Source organism: Motacilla alba, chromosome 4A, assembly GCF_015832195.1.
Source record: "Motacilla alba alba isolate MOTALB_02 chromosome 4A, Motacilla_alba_V1.0_pri, whole genome shotgun sequence".
In the NCBI taxonomy this organism is placed as follows: Eukaryota; Metazoa; Chordata; class Aves; order Passeriformes; family Motacillidae; genus Motacilla; species Motacilla alba.
In genome coordinates, this window is record NC_052045.1 from 15,215,817 (window position 1) to 15,232,722 (window position 16,906).

Consider the following 16,906-nt stretch of genomic DNA (forward strand, 5'->3'; position numbering starts at 1 on the left):
TCACATTTTCTAGCACTTCTGTTGTCTGCATTCCCTTTTTTCCCTTTATAACACTGTCTTTTTAATGGCTGCTTTGATTTCTGTGGTTTGTGGAAGGGGTTTCCAGCCAGGCTTGGCTTTTGTGGCTGCAGCATCCCCGTTGTGGTTTCATCTTCCTGACACTCAGGAAAAATAACCCCAAACTGCCCTCTCCTGCTCCAAGGTTCATCCACATCACACTCCATAATTCCATTCCTGCTGCTGGTTTTGGGGAATTGACCTTTGTGAAGCAATAATCTATTTCTGAGTGAATGCAGAGAGGAAAACCAAAAGCCTAAACCAAATCAATGCTGACCATTTTCCTGCATTCCAGGCTTCCCAGGGGGAGATTCCAAAGCAGGAATGTGGTGGTGGCACAGATCACACACTTCACAGAGCACCCTGATTTCACTCCCTGCAGCGGTGGGGATTTTCCTGCTGGGAAATTTGGGTCTCTCTCGTTATCTCATACCATGATAAGGCTGCCCCAAACCACCAGCCCGTTCCTGCTCCACCACCGAGGAGTTTGGAGAGGGTTTAAAGGGAGCTGGATAAAATAGGATTGCACTTCCCAGCTGACAGCTTTTGATAAGAGCCCCAGCACGGCTCCCCACTCCTTTTGTTTGCCCTGGGAGGTTTCCTGCCTTCCTGGGTCCTGTTCAGCTTCGGGAACCCTGGCTGTGGTTCCTTCTGGCAGGTGCAGCCCAGAGCGGTTCAGGTGGGAAATCTGGACCATCTTCAGGACCTGGTGTCTAATAAATCCTTTTGGAGGTTGCAAATGGCCATTTGTATCGCTCTGAAGAGGGGGAGGGAGGGCAGGAGGGGGGTTAAGAGGGAATTCGAGTGCCTGGCAGCAGCCAAGGTGAGGCAGAGGCTGGTGCTGCCCTGGCAGGGACCCCAAACCGCCCAGTTTCCTGCGATTCCTGCGAGGAAACAGCGGAGAAAAAGCTTTGGGTGTGCTCAGAGGGGTCGAGCAGCCTCCAGCACCTGTCCCAGCCTCCCCCCACCCTGCTGCCCTCTCTATATTTACCCAGGGGGAGCTTTCCAAGAATGGAAATGGTAAGATAAAACCCCAGAGGGGCTAAAATTAGCCCCGGGCCCCGGGCCGGTCCCGCCGTGGCATTTCAGCTGTGAGCTGCACAGCCCTGGCCCCACACAGCCCCGTCCATCCCAGCCCTGCCAGAGCCTCTCCTGCTCTGCCCATCTGGGCTTAAACCGCGGCAGGACTCCCCATGGCACCCCCCTGGCCTCAGGGGCTCTGAGCATCCCCCACACCCAGGTAAGGTGGCACTGGGACCCGCTAGGGTGAGGGGGGCAACTGAGACCCAGAGGGACAAATGTGAGCTCTGTGTGCTTTTGGGGTCTGCAGGTGCTTGCACAGCTTCTGCCAGCTCAGGGGGTGACAGAACAGGGAGGGTGGGCAGGCCCTGGCACAGGTGCCCAGAGCAGCTGGGGCTGCCCCTGGATCCCCAGGGGTGTCCAAGGGCAGGCTGGACACTGGGGCTTGGAGCAGCCTGGGACAGTGGAAGGTGTCCCTGCCATGGCAGGGGTGCGATGAGATGAACTTCTAAGTTCCTTTCAAAACCAAACCATTTTGTGATTCCACTAATCCTGGTTTGGGCTGTCCTGGTTGAGGAGCCTCCTGCAGCTCCCCACACAAGATCTCAGGCAGCGCAAGGAGCCTCCCTTTGGAGGTACTGTTTGTGTGTCCAGGAAATGTTACAGCTGCTCTTTTCCACACCATTTCCTTTGGGAATCTAACTGGGAACACAACTGTCTTGTTGACTCAAACCTGCAGTAACCCCCAGCCCATTCTCCATGCGGGTGGGTGATCCCAAAGCTCCAGAGCTCATCACTGGTGTGTCCAATGAAGAGCAGCAGCGTTAGAATGTCCCACATTTCTGTATAAATTGGGCTAATGGGTGGCAGCCCAGCAGAGCTTTACTGCCATCAGACTTGTCCCAGTGTCTCCAGCTGTGCTGGTGGCCTTGCTGGGGTCCCCCTGAGCTGGTGGCCGTGTCCCTGTGGGTGATGAGGGACAGGTCCCTGTGACTGCGCCAGCACGGATGGGCTCAGGCCAATTGCACCTTCTGCTTATCAGATAATTAACTGTTTGCTATGCCTCCTTTGCTAATTAATTGCCCTGTGCAGCTCCTTGGCCTCTCCCAGCACAGGTCAGCCCCAGCTCTGCCTCCGCTGCCTCTCCCGAGGAACCCCGAGCTGCCTCAGGGCTGCTGAGACATTCCTCTGCCCATCCCGAGCTTTCCAGCTGCTCAGGTGCCAGCCGGGACATCCCATTCCTGTCCCCCGCTGTCCCTCGGCTCCTGAGGCCACATCCCATGTCCAGAGCCCAGCGAGGCTGCCAGGGTTCAGTGCCACTGGGTGTGATCAGCTCAGCATTTCCACCCTTCCTCCCCCAAATCCCTCAGCAGAAACATGCCTGACCCTTGTGCAGCCGTGATCATCGGGCTCCAGCAGGCAGGAGGGAGGAAAACGGTGGGATTCTAACGCTGGCATCGTTTGGGAGGGGAGATGCTGGAAGATGTTTGATCCCTAATCAAACTGACTACTTCACATTCACCTCATCCCTCAGGATTGGGGCAAGGGATGGAGGGACGGGACACAGGGAATGGCTTCCCACTGACACAGGACAGGGCTGCATGGGATATTGGGAAGGAATTGTTCCTTGGGAGGGTGGGCAGGCCCTGGCACAGGGTGCCCAGAGCAGCTGGGGCTGCCCCTGGATCCCTGGCAGTGCCCAAGGCCAGGCTGGACACTGGGGCATGGAGCAGCCTGGGACAGTGGAAAGTGTCCCTGCCATGGCAGGGGTGGCACTGGATGGGCTTTAAGGTCCCTTCCCACCCAAACCATTCCATGATTTTATGGGATCCTGACCCACGTACCCACTACAGCACTGAGCTCCATTGTTCCCTCAGCCTTTCACCCATGTGGATTTCCTCACGGGGTGCCTGGCCATGAGCACATCAGCAGCATCCTCATCCAATGTTTGTCCATTTTTTGGAGAATCTTCCCGATGTTGAGTATAAACTTGCACTAAAATGCAGCTGTTGGTGTCAGGGACTGGTTCTAACCCAGGGGTGGTGCTGCTTCTGCCATCCTGTAGATCTTTGGCCTCATCCTTTACCATGAGAGCGGCACATGGAGCCCAGACCCGACAAAATGAGCCTGATGGACATCAACAAGATGTTCTCCCTGCTGCAGCCGGGGGATGACGAGGAGGACAGCGGGGAGAGCGAGGAGCTGAGCCGGGCGGTGTGCCAGGACGACCCCGAGACGCTGGCCAGGCTCCTGTCCCAGGACAGGTACAGGAGGCTCATCAACCGCCGCAGCGGCTGGGGCGTGCCCAGCACCCCGCTGCGCCTGGCGGCCGCCCGGGGCTGCGAGCGGAGCCTGCGGCTGCTGCTGGCCCACGGCGCCCACGTGGACAGCCTGGACGTGAAGGCGCAGACCCCGCTCTTCGTGGCCGTCAGCCACGGGCACGGCGAGTGCGTGCGGCTGCTGCTGGAGGCCGGCGCCAGCCCCGCGGGCAGCGCCTACAACAACTGCTCGCCGCTGCTGCTGGCCGCCAGGGACGGCCACGCGGCCATCGTGCGGCAGCTGCTGGAGCACGGCGCCGAGGCCAACGTGCGGGCCCGGCTGCCCGAGTGGGCGGCCAACTCTGCGGCCTGCTCGGGCCCGCTGTACCTGGCGGCCGCCTACGGGCACCTGGAGTGCTTCCGCCTGCTGCTGCTGCACGGCGCCGACCCCGACTACAACTGCACCGAGCAGAGCGTCCTGGCGCAGATCCGCGAGCCCAAGACGCTGCTGGAGACGTGCCTGAGGCACGGCTGCCGCAGCGACTTCATCCGCCTGCTCATCGACTTCGGGGCCAACGTGTACCTGCCCGGCGTGCCCGCCGGCGGGGCGGCCCCGCGCAGCGAGGCGCTGGAGCTGCTGCTGCACGCCAGAGGTGACCGGGCTGCGGGCCCGGGGCTGGGACGGGCACGGCTCCGCTCCGATTCCCTCTTCCCGACAGCCACACCCAGGTTTTCCTTCAGCCTCGGTTCCCCTCGCAGCGTCGCTTGGCTGTGTGGGTCTGTGGCTGCCCCTGGATCCCGGCAAGTGCCCAAGGACACTTGGACAGGGCTTGGAGCAACCTGGGATAGTGGAAGGTGTCCCTGCCCATGGAATGAGATGAGCTTTCCTTCCCAACCTAAGCCCTTGTGTGATTCCATGATTCCCACAGCCTGGGTTTCCCCTCACTTGTGGGGTTGCCCCCTGCTTTTCACCCTTGCTCTCCTTTCCACTGCTCAGCTTGGGCTCCCCTGTACTGCCCAAGTCTCAAATCCTGCACCTACTTCCATGTGGGGATGGAAGATTTCTTCTCCATGCCCAGCTCCTGTGGGAGCTTGTGCCAGAGTCCATAGCCCCAGCCGCAGCACAGACTTTGAGTTTTCATAGGATCATGGAATTTTCATAGGATCATGGAATGGTTTGGGTTGGAAGGCACCCCAAGATCATTTTGTCCCAACACTGTCGGGTTTGCTCAATCCATGTCCCTTTCCTTTGGGTAATGCCGGGTTGGAGGGCAGCGGGGTTGTGTGTTTTGAAGGTGACCGTGTGATTTTCCTTCCACAGCTCATCCCAAATCCTTGCTGTCCCAATCCCGGCTGGCCATGAGGCGACTCCTGAAGCAGCCCGGCCGCTTGGCCACTCTTGGAGAGCTGGAGATCCCCACAGCCCTGGCCAAATACCTGCAGCACCAGCCGTGATCCCAGCCTGCCCCAGGGACACCCACTCTGAGCACCTCAATTAAAACCTGCTCCACCCTGGCAGTGAATCCCTGAAATCTGAGGAACCCCCGGGAATTTGTGGTCACAAGTTCATTTTTGCTGCCGAGGTGTCTCCAGAAAGCCGTGCCCGTGTGGAGAGGTGGGAAGGGAAGGGGGAGAGAGAACAGGAGGTAGCAGCTCCTGGTTTGTAGCAAAGCAAGGATAGAGCGGGATCTGGTTCCCCTGGGTTTGCCTCAGACCATCTGTACTGAGGGATTTTACACCTTTAGCTGATTTTGGTTGGAGAAGGGGCTGGGAAAGAGTGTGGAGGAATTCTTGGCTGTGAGGAAGGGAATTGGGAGGGTGGGCAGGCCCTGGCACAGGGTGCCCAGAGCAGCTGGGGCTGCCCCTGGATCCCTGGCAGTGCCCAAGGCCAGGCTGGACAGGGCTTGGAGCAGCCTGGGTCAGTGGAAGGTGTCCCTGCCATGGCAGGGGTGGCACTGGATGGGCTTTGAGGTCCCTCATGATTCCACTCCCCAGAGAAGTTCCCGAGTGCCTCCTCCACTTGGGAGGGACGGGGCTGGCCCCGGCCGTGTGTGCCCACGCCAGTGGGGGCAGAGCCCAGCGCTCCCAGCTGGCAGCACGGGAGGGCCTGGCAGAGTCCCAGCGTCACCACTGCTCTCCCTGCCCCGGCTCTGACCCTAAACCTCATCTTCTCAGCCCAAAAGTGCTTCCTGTTGCGGCCGAGGGTCTTTCATGATGGGGCGGGGCTGGGGTTTGGATTAAACTGTTCTGTTACTGGTATGAAACTGCTGTGGCCTGTCTGGTGAAATACCCCACGTCGGGCAGCCCTGCCACGATGGCTGGGCAGGGACCAGGGAATGGCTGCACACGGGGAATTCCAGGCTGGAAGGGGGCATCCCAGCACCACCTTTGTGTCCCTCCATTTCTCCCACCTTGGGCACGGGCATCGCCCTCACCAGTGGGGCTGGAGGTGCCCTCCTGGCTCTTCCCACAGCCTGGTGGGAGTTGACGGATCAATCCTGCTGCTCCTTGGCAGCCTAGCACCCCCCCAGCAGGGGTGCTCTGGATGTTCTGGAGCGCTTTTGGGATGCAGCAGCAGGTGTCCCATGCTTCATTGCCTCCTGCCCTGTGGCATCCCAAAGGGAAGTGTTCCCAGGGCTCAGAGCTCCAAGGGTGGCTCTGGGCCAAGCACAGGCACCTCCCGCAGGACTCATGGGCTTGTGTCAGGGGCTGTGGGATCTGTTAATCAGCCGCTATTAATTAGGCTGTGAGGCCTCTCCCAAGGGGAGCATTAGGGCTTGGAAGCAGCCTGGACAAGGCTCCGTAGGGAATGATGACACTGCTGCCACTTCTGTCCCCACCCAGCCACCTGCAGGAGCACACCAGGAGATGGGGGCTGGGAGGGGCTGTCCTGCAGGGACATTGCCACGCCCTGCTGTGATTGCCACTCGTGGCATGCTTGCTGTCATCCTCACGTGGAGATTTCAGGGGCTTTCGGGATCTGAGGGTCCCAGAAATGGGGAGCGGTCTTTCCCGCCAGGCTGCTCAGTGGCTGTGGGACTGTGGGTGTGCAGCGGTGGGTGGCTGGCAGTGCCGTGGGTGACATGCCCGCGGGTCACACAGCGCGTGCAGGGAGGTGTCCCACGGCAAACACGCCGTGTCACTGCCCCCCGGTGTCACACACCGTGTCACACCCCTGAGCCCCGCGGTGCCACACACCGTGTCACATCCCTGACCCCCCGGGTGTCACACACTGTCACACCCCTGAGCGCCGCGGTGCCACACACCGTGTCACATCCCTGACCCCCGCGGTGTCACACACTGTCACACCCCTGAGCCCCGCGGTGCCACACACCGTGTCACATCCCTGACCCCCCGGGTGTCACACACTGTCACACCCCTGAGCGCCGCGGTGCCACACACCGTGTCACATCCCTGACCCCCCGGGTGTCACACACTGTCACACCCCTGAGCGCCGCGGTGTCACACACCCGTACAGGACAGACAGGACAGGACATGCCCCCGTGTCCGTGACCCCGCGGGTGTCGCCCCAGGCCACGCCCCTTACGCCGGAGTGACCGCGCCCCCTGTCAATCATACCCGCCAACGGGGCCGCGCCCCCAGCACGGGGACGCGCCCTGAGGCCACGCCCACCCCGCCAACGGGACGCCCCGGTAGTGGCCGTGCGGGGCCACCGGTGAGGACAGCGTGGGACGGTCACGGGGGGACACCGCGGGACGGTCACCGGGGGACACCGTGGGGACAGCGCCAGCGGCCCCGCCCCGTCCCCGTGACCCCGCCCCGTCCCATTGGGCCCAAAGGGGAGACCGCGCCCTCCCTCACGCAGAGGCCCCGCCTCCGTCAATCACCGCGCCCCGCCCACCAGACCACGCCCCCTCCGCCCCCCGTCCGGAGGCCCCGCCCCGCCCGTCACGCGGCGCCGCCCCTGCCGGCCGCGCCGGGCGGACCCGCGGCCCCGCGCCCCTCGCGCGGCCTGAGGGCTGGGCCGGGGCCGCGGTCCCGCTGCCGCCGCCGCCCCGCCGGTAAGTGCCGGGCACGGGCCGCGCCCGGGGCCCCGCTCCCCGCGCCGCCGCTCCCCGCGGCCCGGCCCGACCCCCTCCCCCCCACCCCCCCCCCCCGCCCCTCGCATTTTCACGGATCCTCCCGAAAGTTTGGGAGCGCGGCGGGGGGAGCGGGGAGGGCCGGCCTGGGGGAGCGGCTCCGTGCGGGGCTGGGCGGGCCGGGGGTCCCCGCGGGTCCCCTCTGCGGGTGAAACGCTGCGTTTCATTGTTACGGTGCTGGTTTTTGTTGGCTTTTAAACCTTATTTTCCATGTTCTGTTGGTCGTGGCTCTTTGCCCTCGGTGCTCTTTATTTCCCTTTCTTTCATTTTTATTTATTTCATTTTTATCCTACTCCAGCCTCCCCTCCGCAGCAGTGCCGCGGTGCTGACGTGGAGCTGGAGAGGAACGATTCCCAGAAGGAATTTCTGTGATGCTGACTCTGTCTCATGCCCTTCCCCGGCTGTTTTCCAGCCGCCCCTGTCCAGGTGCAGCTTTGGGCTCATTTCAGTTTCACCCCCCATTTTCCAGCAGCCCCGCACGCCTCCAGGTGCGGCCGTTTCTCCCAGGCCCCTCTCTCCAGGTCTCTCCAGAGGCTTTGGAAGCTCCTGGGACTCGTGGTGGGCTCTGGCAGGGCTGGAAAAGCCCGGTTTGCCGCTGGGAAGGTGGCTATGCCAGCCGGCTACGCCCCAGCTGCTGCTTCCAGAGGGACAGGTGAACGTGAGGGGTTATCAGCAATCCCAGAATTCCAGAATCATGGAATGGGTTGGGTTGGGAGGGACCTTAAAGCCCATCCCGTTCCAGCCGTGCTGAGGGCAGTGATGCCAGAGCAATATAGAGGCAAAGCATCCCAGACCTGAGGAATAAAAATAACCTGGAGTTGCAGGTTTGCTGTGGGGTTGCAGGAGCAGAGAGCATCGTTAGGATGTATTTTTAATTTGGGATCTCTGGCTAAACACCTCGGGAAGGTTTCCTTGGCCTCCTGTCAGTCAGAGCTCAGCCTGGGGCATTTAAAGCTTGGGAGCACATTAGGATTTTATTGCATTTAATTTCTCCACCCTCACCTCTGCAAAAGAAACCTGATTATAATTGTTCTATTTCAGCTGTTCCTGACAGCAATCCAGGGTCAAATTTCAACTCTACCTCTCTGCTTTTGTTATAATCTGATCAGGGGGTTCACAGTGGGTGTTTTTAAGGCGATTCTCTCTGGCTGCACAGAGTATTTTAAAAACAACTGAAATCTTCTATTAAAAAAGCCAGGGTAGTGACCAAAGTGATTTTCCCCCAGACACGTGCCTAGGGAGGCCTGTGTCCTGGTTTGGCCTCCCTCAGGATGCTCTTTGGAGCCTGGCATGAGGCCTGGAGAGCTGGGAGGGGGTTTGGGAGGTGCTAGCTCTCACTTCAAGGTAGCCAAACCTGATCACCTTGAGACCAAAAATCTGGGAAGCTGCAGAGCTTGGAGCGAGGAGGTGCAGGGGTCAGACCTGCGTGTCCCCAGGGATTCTACCCAAGGGGGGTGCGTGGTTTTCCTGCTCTGGTGAACTGGTAAATCTAGGCGACATTTTGGTGCCTGGATTTTGGAAGTGGAGGGAGAGCTTGGAGGCTCCTCCAGCTGGTGATGGAGCCCTGAGACGCCGGTGCCTTCAGCTGTACCCCTTCCGCTGCCGTGTCCTCACCTGTGCCCTCTCCCTGTGCCGCAGGTCGGCGGTGATGTGTCCATCCCTGCGCCCCGAGCGCCGCGCTCCCCGAGCCGCCGCTTCCAGCTAGATCCAAGCCCGCCCGCTGCCATGGAAACGGGCAGCCCGGAGGAGCGGGACGGAGGGGACCAGCGGCGGCAGGAGGGCGGGGACGCCCCTCCCGACAGCGCCAACGGCTCCGTGGTGGCAGCGGAGCCGCAGCAGCCGCCCCCCGGCAAGCTGAGGAAAACGGCCTTCAAGCTGTTCGGGGGCAAGCGGAGCATCTGCACCCTGCCCAGCTTCTTCGGCGGCCGCGGCAAGAAGGGGCTCAGCAAGTGCAAGACCCACGACGGGCTGAGCAGCGCCGCCTGTGACAAGGGCGGTGGGACACGGCCGGCCAGCCCCTCGGAGGGCGGCAGGGATGGGCAGCCCGGCCCCCTGCCCGGCTCCCGCAGCGCCCAGCTGGCCCTGGACACCGGCGCCAGGGGGGAATTGGGCCAGCAGGACGGCTCTCCCCCCGGGAGTATCGAGGGCTGTGACAGAAAGCCCAGCGGGGAGAAATCCTCTTTCCCCAGACCCAAGAAAGGGCTGAAAGGGTTTTTTAACAGCATCCGGCGCCATCGGAAGAGCAAGGCTGCCGAGAGTGAGAAGGCAGAGCTCCCCGAGTGGAACGGGGACACGGAGGAGGCTGGGAATGCTCCTGGAGTGGGAGTGGAGAGCCAAGGGGCCGTGGAGGGCAGGGGAGCAGGGCCGGTCCCCGAGGCCACAGCCGGCCCAGGGGACTCGGGGGGTGACTCCAGCTGTGGTGAGGCCACCGAGCCCGCAGGCCCCGCCGCTGATGGAGGCACCTGCGAGGGTGACGCGATGGCCGTGCCAGGGAACGGGGACGTTCCCGATACGAAATCAGAGGCCGAGGCTGCTGCCTGCGCTGAGTTTGACCGTGAGAGTTTGCTGCTGGCCTTCCACCCTGACTTCATGGACAGCGAGCCTCCCTGCCTGCACTCTGGAGACCTGCTGAGCCTCATGCTGGGGGACGTCACCTCCCTGAAGAGCTTCGACTCGCTGACGGGGTGCGGGGACGACATCGCCGAGCCCGACATCGCCGAGAGCAGCATCTCGGTGGAGCGCAGCCGCGACGCCGCCAAACGCAGCTCCTGCCTCGTCACCTACCAGGGTGGCGGTGAGGAGATGGCCATCCCTGAGGAGGCTGAGGAGTACCTGCACCAGGTGTGGGACAGCGGCGTGCCGGGGGACAGGAGCTACGGGGCCCAGGTGTCCAGCAGCAGCCTGGAGACACACGCCTCTCACGAGGCTGACGCCCACCCCTACATGGGGGATGCCATGGACGGCGTTGACCTCCTGACGCCCCAGAGTGACCAGCAGGAGTCTGCCCCAAACAGCGACGAGGGGTACTACGACTCCACCACGCCAGGGCCGGAGGATGAGGCTGGAGAGGAGCTCAAGAAGGACCGACTGCCCCGGGACAGCTACAGCGGCGATGCACTTTACGAGTTTGACACCCTGATGAGCCCCTCCCACGGGGAGGAATCCCTGTTCGAGGGCAAAGTCCCACGCCAGGGCATCTTCAGCTACTTCATGGACTTCTGCCTCCCTGCGGAGAAGAGCCTGATCCAGCAGATGATGGATCAGAAAAGAGGGCTGATGGAAACTGAGGAAGAGGGGCTTGCAGCCATTCAGAAAGAGCTGCTGTACTGGGAGCTGCAGAGGGAGCCGGTCCTGAAACGCCTGGATGTCTCCAGCAAGGAGAAGTGTCCCCAGGAAAAGCAGTGCATTGAATGTAAAACCAGAGCAGCCAGCAAGAGTCAGAGTGGCCTTGGGAGCGAGCAGGTGGCCTCGCACAACCCAAGCCGGGCTGTCAACGGTGGGGTTGCAGTAGCTAGGGCTGAAAATCCAGAGTGGAGGGATTTTCCAGGGACTCTGTGTCTGGAAAACTGTTACAACAGCCAAAAAGCCCCTGGAAGTTGCCTTATTCAGCTCACAAAGAACAACCCGGGGTTCGATGCAGACCTGGACTGCGGGCTGTTTGGGGACCCCATCCACGGCAGCGCGGCCCCAGCCAAGGCAGGGATGTTCCCTGGGTTCAGGCTGCCGGAGCAGGAGCACGGAGCAGAGCCCACCCCTGGCGAGCCCCAGGCGGGCAGCGAGCCCGAGCACGCCGTCAGCTTCTCGCAGGCCCTGGTGGAGTTCGCCAGCAGCGGGACCCTGTTCTCCAGCCTCTCTGAGAGCCTGGGGAGCTCGGCCTCCAGCTCGTCCTTCACCCAGAACCTCCCTGCCCTCCCCACCATGGTCACCTTCGACGTGGTGGACGTGGAGCAGGACGGGGAAGGGGAGTGTGAGCAGCACCCGGAGCTGACCGCGGGCGAGGACATTGCCGAGGCCTTTGACGATGGCTATGGACAGAAAGAGTCGTTGGCTGAATGTGACGAGAGAATGTCCCTGGGCTTCTCCCCGGGCTCCTTCCAGAGCTGCAACTGGGGGGTGGCCAGCCTGCCCCGCCACCTGCGCCTGCACGGGCTGAGCCCCTCCATGCCCGCGCCGCTCTCCGTGGACCGGAGGAGCCGCTCGCTGGACACGGAGAGCCTGGAGTTCGAGCTGGCTGAGCCGCAGGGGGCCCGGAGCGGTCCCCAGCCCTGCCGCCTCTGGGCCAGGCACGAAGCTGGCAGGAAGGACTCCGCTGGAGCCAGGAGGAGCAGGAGCAAGGAGGAGGGTGAGCTGGTGGCTCCCGAGGGTGGCTCGAGCTGGCCGGGCCCGCGGCACCTCCAGCACGGCACCGACGCGGCTCCCGGCGGGATGGAGCTCTGGGACTTCGCTCCGGCTGGCGCTGTGGAGAGCGTCTGGGAGCCATCGGAGCCGCCAGACACCGTGACCCCTTTCCTGCCTCTCTCCCGGGGTGGCATCGGGGAGGCTCCGGAGAGGCGGCCCCAGGAGCCAGAGCTGAGCAGGCACCCGCCCCGGCCCTCCAACCTCCCCCTGCAGCCCGAGGCGAGGCGGGCCCGGGAGGCGGCCGGGTCCTTCCGGTACCACGGGGATGTCCCCAAGCTGTCCCGCTTGTTACCCCTGGGAGAAGCGGAGCTGCCCCCGAGCTTTGGCTTCGCCTGCTCCCCGGAGCACCGTGCCAGGGGCAAACCTGTGGGCATCGCCCAGGGCGTGCCGCAGCATCCCGGGAACGGCAGTGGGGACACTGAGAGCCCGGAGCGCTGTGCCGAGCCCCTCAAGGGCAGGGCCACCCCGGGGCACGGCGCCTGTCGTGGCACCGTGTGCAGTGTCACTGAGGCTGAGTAGCTGCAGGAATGTCACCACGTCACCCAGCTTGAGGGGCTGCAAGAATGTCACCTTGTCACCGAGGCTGAGTATCTGCAAGAATGTCACTGTCACCAAGCCAAAAGACTGCAGGAATGTCACCGTGTCACCATGCTGAGGCTGCTCTGGGCAGGGCTGAAAGGGGAGCAAAGTGGGGGAGAAAACCAGGAGCAGTTTGGGGAGGATGAGTTTGAGCTGGGCTGATGCTCCTCTCTTGCAGCCATCCGTGGCCTTGCCCCTGTGGATGCTCCGGAGGCAGCTTGGAGCTGCCTCCAGGATTCCTTCATCACCACTGAGGCACTTTCTGGTTTTCCAGCCCTCTCCAACACCAAGTGCAGCAGCAGCCCCTGGCAGAAGCTGGGGATGGACCCGTTGCTGGTGTGGCAGGTTGGGGTTTGTGCAGGATGGGGCTGGGGGAGCAGGCCTTGGGCAGGGTTTTGAGGGAAATGGGGCTGTTCTCCTCTTCTGGGTGAAAGGTTTTGCTTCAGACTCACTTTGAATGTCTTCCAGCCCGGGCTCAGTGTGGGGAGCAGGGAGGAAGGGTGCTGCCTGTTCCAGAGCCAGGCAGCTGGAAAGGGGAACTTTGCAGCAACGTTTTTATTTATTTGATTTGTCCTTGCCCCAAAGGAAAGCAGGAGCTTTTGTGTGCGTGCTGATAACGTTCTCCAGGTCTAGTTTCAGTTTGCTCAGAAAGATGTGCTGTCCATGGTGTCCCTTTGAAGAACAAAGTGTTGGTCCCTTCTTTGTTGTGGTCTGTCTTGACGGTGCAGAATTCCTGGTGGAAACCTTTCCTGTGCTTTGTCCTGGGCTCCTGGCCTCTCCAGGGCCATGGGGACAGGGATGAGGCCTTTGAAATAAGCTAAATTTGCATCATGCCTGTAGCTGTGAAGTGGCAGATGATGTTACTTTCTCAAAAGGAAGCTTTGTGGCTTTTTTATTTAATTTTATTTTTTAAAGTTGTTTTTTTTTGCATAAACCCACAGGAGGAAAGTTTTGTGTTCCTTGGAATTTGGGATGGACCGCAGCTACAGTGGGCTTCACTCCTCCTGTTTGGAGGGAACAATAAAACCAGGAAGCTGCTGGAGGTTTGGGATTTTTTGCCTCTTTGAAGGATCGTGGAGGAGGAACACAGGCTGAGGGGACAGACTTTGCCCTGTGAGCTCCTGTGACATCTGTTCCAGGCTCCTGGTCCCCTCTGTGATCCCAAACCCCCTCTGCTCTGGTCCAAACCCCCAGTCCATGACACAAAGCTGCATCCCTGTCCTGTCCAAGCTCTGTGTTCTGATTTAATTCCATTACCAGTGATTTTTGGTTTTCTCACCTCATTGCCCTTTCTCTATTTTTCTTTGCAGCAGAGTTTGTAGCATTCAAAAAAAAAAAAAAAAAATCCCAAAGTGGAAATACTGGAGTTTTACCACATTTGTGGAGAGAGGGATGGCTCTGCTTGGGCCAGACTCGATTTTTCTGCTGAGTCCTGCCCTTCTGGGTCACCCTCCTGCTGCTCTCCTGCTCCACATGGATGTGGCTCCATCAGCTGCTCCCTGCCATCCCTGGATTTCCAGGCACAAGGAGCTGGTTTGGGTTTGATGGGTTTTTCCTCCCCCCCCCAAGCAAAATGAGATCTTCGTATTCCTTTTGAGAAAAGATTCCTTCTGCCCTGTCCTTGGATATCTGGGAAGGAGCAGGGAAAGGCAGGGCCAGGCTTGGTTCAGCCTCTGTGTGTGATGTGATTTTCCTGCCGAGGCAGAGCAGATCCGGCTGTGCTTCCACAGGCTCAAACCTGGATTTTTCCATGTTTTCCTGCCAGCCCTGCTGCAGGGAGTTCCACAGGACCCTGCTGTGCCATGGTTCTTTTCCCTCATCCCTCTGGGACACCAGAGAGGATTTCCTGGGACACACCTGGCTCTTGGTGCCACTGCCACCCCCGGAGAGGACAGTGTGGTGAGCCAGGGGAAGGTGCCCTCGCTGGGGGGTTGTCTCCCCTCGTTAGCACAGCTGCTAATGAACATGGGATATCCCTCTCTGGAGCAGGGACAGGGCCAGCTCTGTGCCCATCTCACCCCACTCCCAGCACACAATCCACGGGCACATCCTGTTGGGGACACCACAGGGACATTGTCACCCACTCGCGCCCCTGGCTGGGTTTAATCCCCGGTTTATTTCCTTTCAGCGTCTCACCAAAGGCATCTCGGGGGTTCCAGGCTCTGGAGCTTTGTTCAGCCAAAGTCCCGCTGAGGGCTGGGAATGTCTGGGTGCTAAATGAATGTCCCAAGGTGTCCCTGGGATCCTGGGCCTGGGTGTAGGTACGAGGTGGGGAGCTTCAGTGGGAGCAACACAGCCAAGGTTTGCTAATCTGACTATACCAAAGGTTTCTCCTCTTAATTCTATGGGAATTCAATGAGGCAAATATCTCTGGAATTCAAATGCGTTTTCCTAATGCAGTTTCGTCACTAATTTGCTGGATTATTGGCAGATTCTGCCCCATTAACCCAAAGAAATTGGAATGTCTGGTGCAGTAATTCAGCCTGTAAATGATCACTGCAGTAGGAATTGGATTTCACTGCCTGCTGAGCCACTCTTCCCAAAAACCCCACTTGGCATCCATGGGAACAAAGCTGGGCTGGAGCTGGATCAGTCCAACACTGCCTTACCCGAGGAGTCACATCTGGGGGTGGTCACCGAGGCTTCTTATGCAAAAGGGCTTCCCAACCAGAAACCAGTCAGAAAAGTGAGGAACAGCAGAATGTGCTGCCAGGGTGTTTAGGAAAAACGTGAGGAATTTGCCTGTTCCTTGCAGGGAAGTGAGGGATTGAGGCTGTGAAGCTCTGCTGGAGCCACTGCCGTTGGGGTCAGCCTGCCAAGAGGTTCTGTGTTGCATTTGGGGGACTTGGGGGTTTTCTTTTGTTTGTTTGTTTGTTTTTATACACATAAGAAAACGGTCAATTTTCTCTATTTTTGTATAGTTTTGCATTTTATAATCATGGGGAAATTTTACAGACTGTTCTTTTACTCGTGTGTCTTGTCTTTCCAAGTAGTGTGGTTTGCTTTTCCCGTGGATAAAAGGCCATTCCTGCTGCTGCCGTGCCCAGATCCCACCCTGCTCCCTGGGAATGTGCTGGGGGCTCTTCCCAGCTCCCCCAGCCCCTCACAAACACACTTTGCACACACTTGAGATGTCCTTAACCCTCCTCTGTCACACTCAGCTGTCCCTTTGCTTTTCTGTGTTGTTTTTAATCTGAATCTGTGGATTTTGGTGATTTCTCCCTCCAAGTGTTGTAAGAAGCCCACAGGTGTCACCTGGGGCTTTTCCTGCTGTCTGCTGATGTTATTTTATCTCAAATTGGGGCTTTTCTTCAATCCCTGTGCAGGAGGTGCTGTTGGCTGGTGCATGGAAATGCTCTTGGACAGGTTTCCTCTCCCCTTGGTGCTCCCTGGCTGGGCTGGGAGCTGGGATTTTGCCCTGGTGCCTGAGGATTGCTCCTTAAATAATCCTGCCATTAGCAGGGCTCCCCACCTTCTCCTCTTTCCTCCTCCAGGGAGCTCCAGCCCTGTGCTCTGCATCCCTAAAACATCTCCCAGGAATGACACTGCCTTGAACTTCAGGATCAGTGGAGAGGAGAGCTTCTGCAATGCTAAAATCCAGCCCAAAGCAGATTTCCCCCCCTTTTTTCCCCCAGCAGAGATGGCAAATGTCACTGATTTGGCTCTGCAGAGAATTTTTTTTTGTCTTCTGATTAATAACTTGTCACCTAATGGTGCTTTTAAAAGTTTCTCTGGATTGGGTTTGCCCCATTTCCCACAGGGATGGCCGGGAAGGTTTCTCATTGAACATTCCTGGGGCACTCAGACCCACCTTCCACATTCCCTCTGCCCTGGAATTCTGGGCTCCCTCCTCTCCAGCTGGGGCCTCCTGCTCTTCTCACCCACTTTGAGTCACCCAAAGCTCCATTTGGGTGAAGGGAGAAATTCAAATCCCAAAAAGCCGCTCAGTTGTAAGGAAATAATGAATTTGCCCTTGTCCTCAGCTGCCCCACCCTGCTGCCAGCCTGGCAGCTCCTCCCAGGTGACCAACCTGGCTGAATTTGGGGTTTTTTTGTTTCCTCCCTGGTCTCATTGCTACTAGTCCTTTCAAGTTTTTAATGTATTGATTGTGTTTTAAAAAGAATGTTCCTTTCACTGAATTCTAACGAATAAACTGCAGATTTTTAGAGAACATTGGATTTCACTGGTGGTTTGGTGTTTTGGGGCTTATTTTATCCTTGATTTAATGTTTTTCTTTCCCTTCCTCTTTGTCTGTTGGTTATTTGCCAGTGAGGTGGAATTTTCCATGGGAGAAGGCCACAGAGACCCTTTGGAACAGGGTAAGGTTCTTCAAACCCACATTAAATGAACCCTGGAAGTGATCCATCCTTTAAGGCCCCAGAGGCAGATTTTCCCTCTTCTCTGGGCTCCAGCAGTGACAGGGAGCAGAGATTCCCTGGCTCTGAGGTGACCCTACCTGGCTGGGACATCCCTGGGATGCCAGAGCAGGGCTGG

General features: G+C 59.4%; 2 protein-coding genes across 3 annotated transcripts; both read left to right on the plus strand.

Annotated features, from left to right (window-relative positions):
- The first annotated feature begins 1,124 nt into the window (after nt 1-1,124).
- On the plus strand, nt 1,125-5,599 carry ASB12 (ankyrin repeat and SOCS box containing 12). 2 transcript variants are annotated; one of them, XM_038122752.1, is made up of 3 exons: nt 1,125-1,297; nt 3,143-4,064; nt 4,657-5,599. In XM_038122752.1, the coding sequence occupies exons 2-3, from the start codon at nt 3,178-3,180 to the stop codon at nt 4,832-4,834; spliced, it is 1,065 nt and encodes a 354-aa protein (XP_037978680.1). In that variant the 5' UTR covers nt 1,125-1,297; nt 3,143-3,177; the 3' UTR covers nt 4,835-5,599. The 2 variants fall into 2 exon arrangements, with proteins under 2 accessions (XP_037978680.1, XP_037978681.1); XM_038122753.1 differs by having other exon boundaries at nt 1,128-1,297; nt 3,143-3,988.
- A 1,640-nt stretch (nt 5,600-7,239) lies between these two features.
- On the plus strand, nt 7,240-16,583 carry AMER1 (APC membrane recruitment protein 1). Its single transcript, XM_038122845.1, has 2 exons — nt 7,240-7,357; nt 9,074-16,583. The coding sequence occupies exon 2, from the start codon at nt 9,161-9,163 to the stop codon at nt 12,350-12,352; it is 3,192 nt and encodes a 1,063-aa protein (XP_037978773.1). The 5' UTR covers nt 7,240-7,357; nt 9,074-9,160; the 3' UTR covers nt 12,353-16,583.
- Nucleotides 16,584-16,906: the final 323 nt, after the last annotated feature.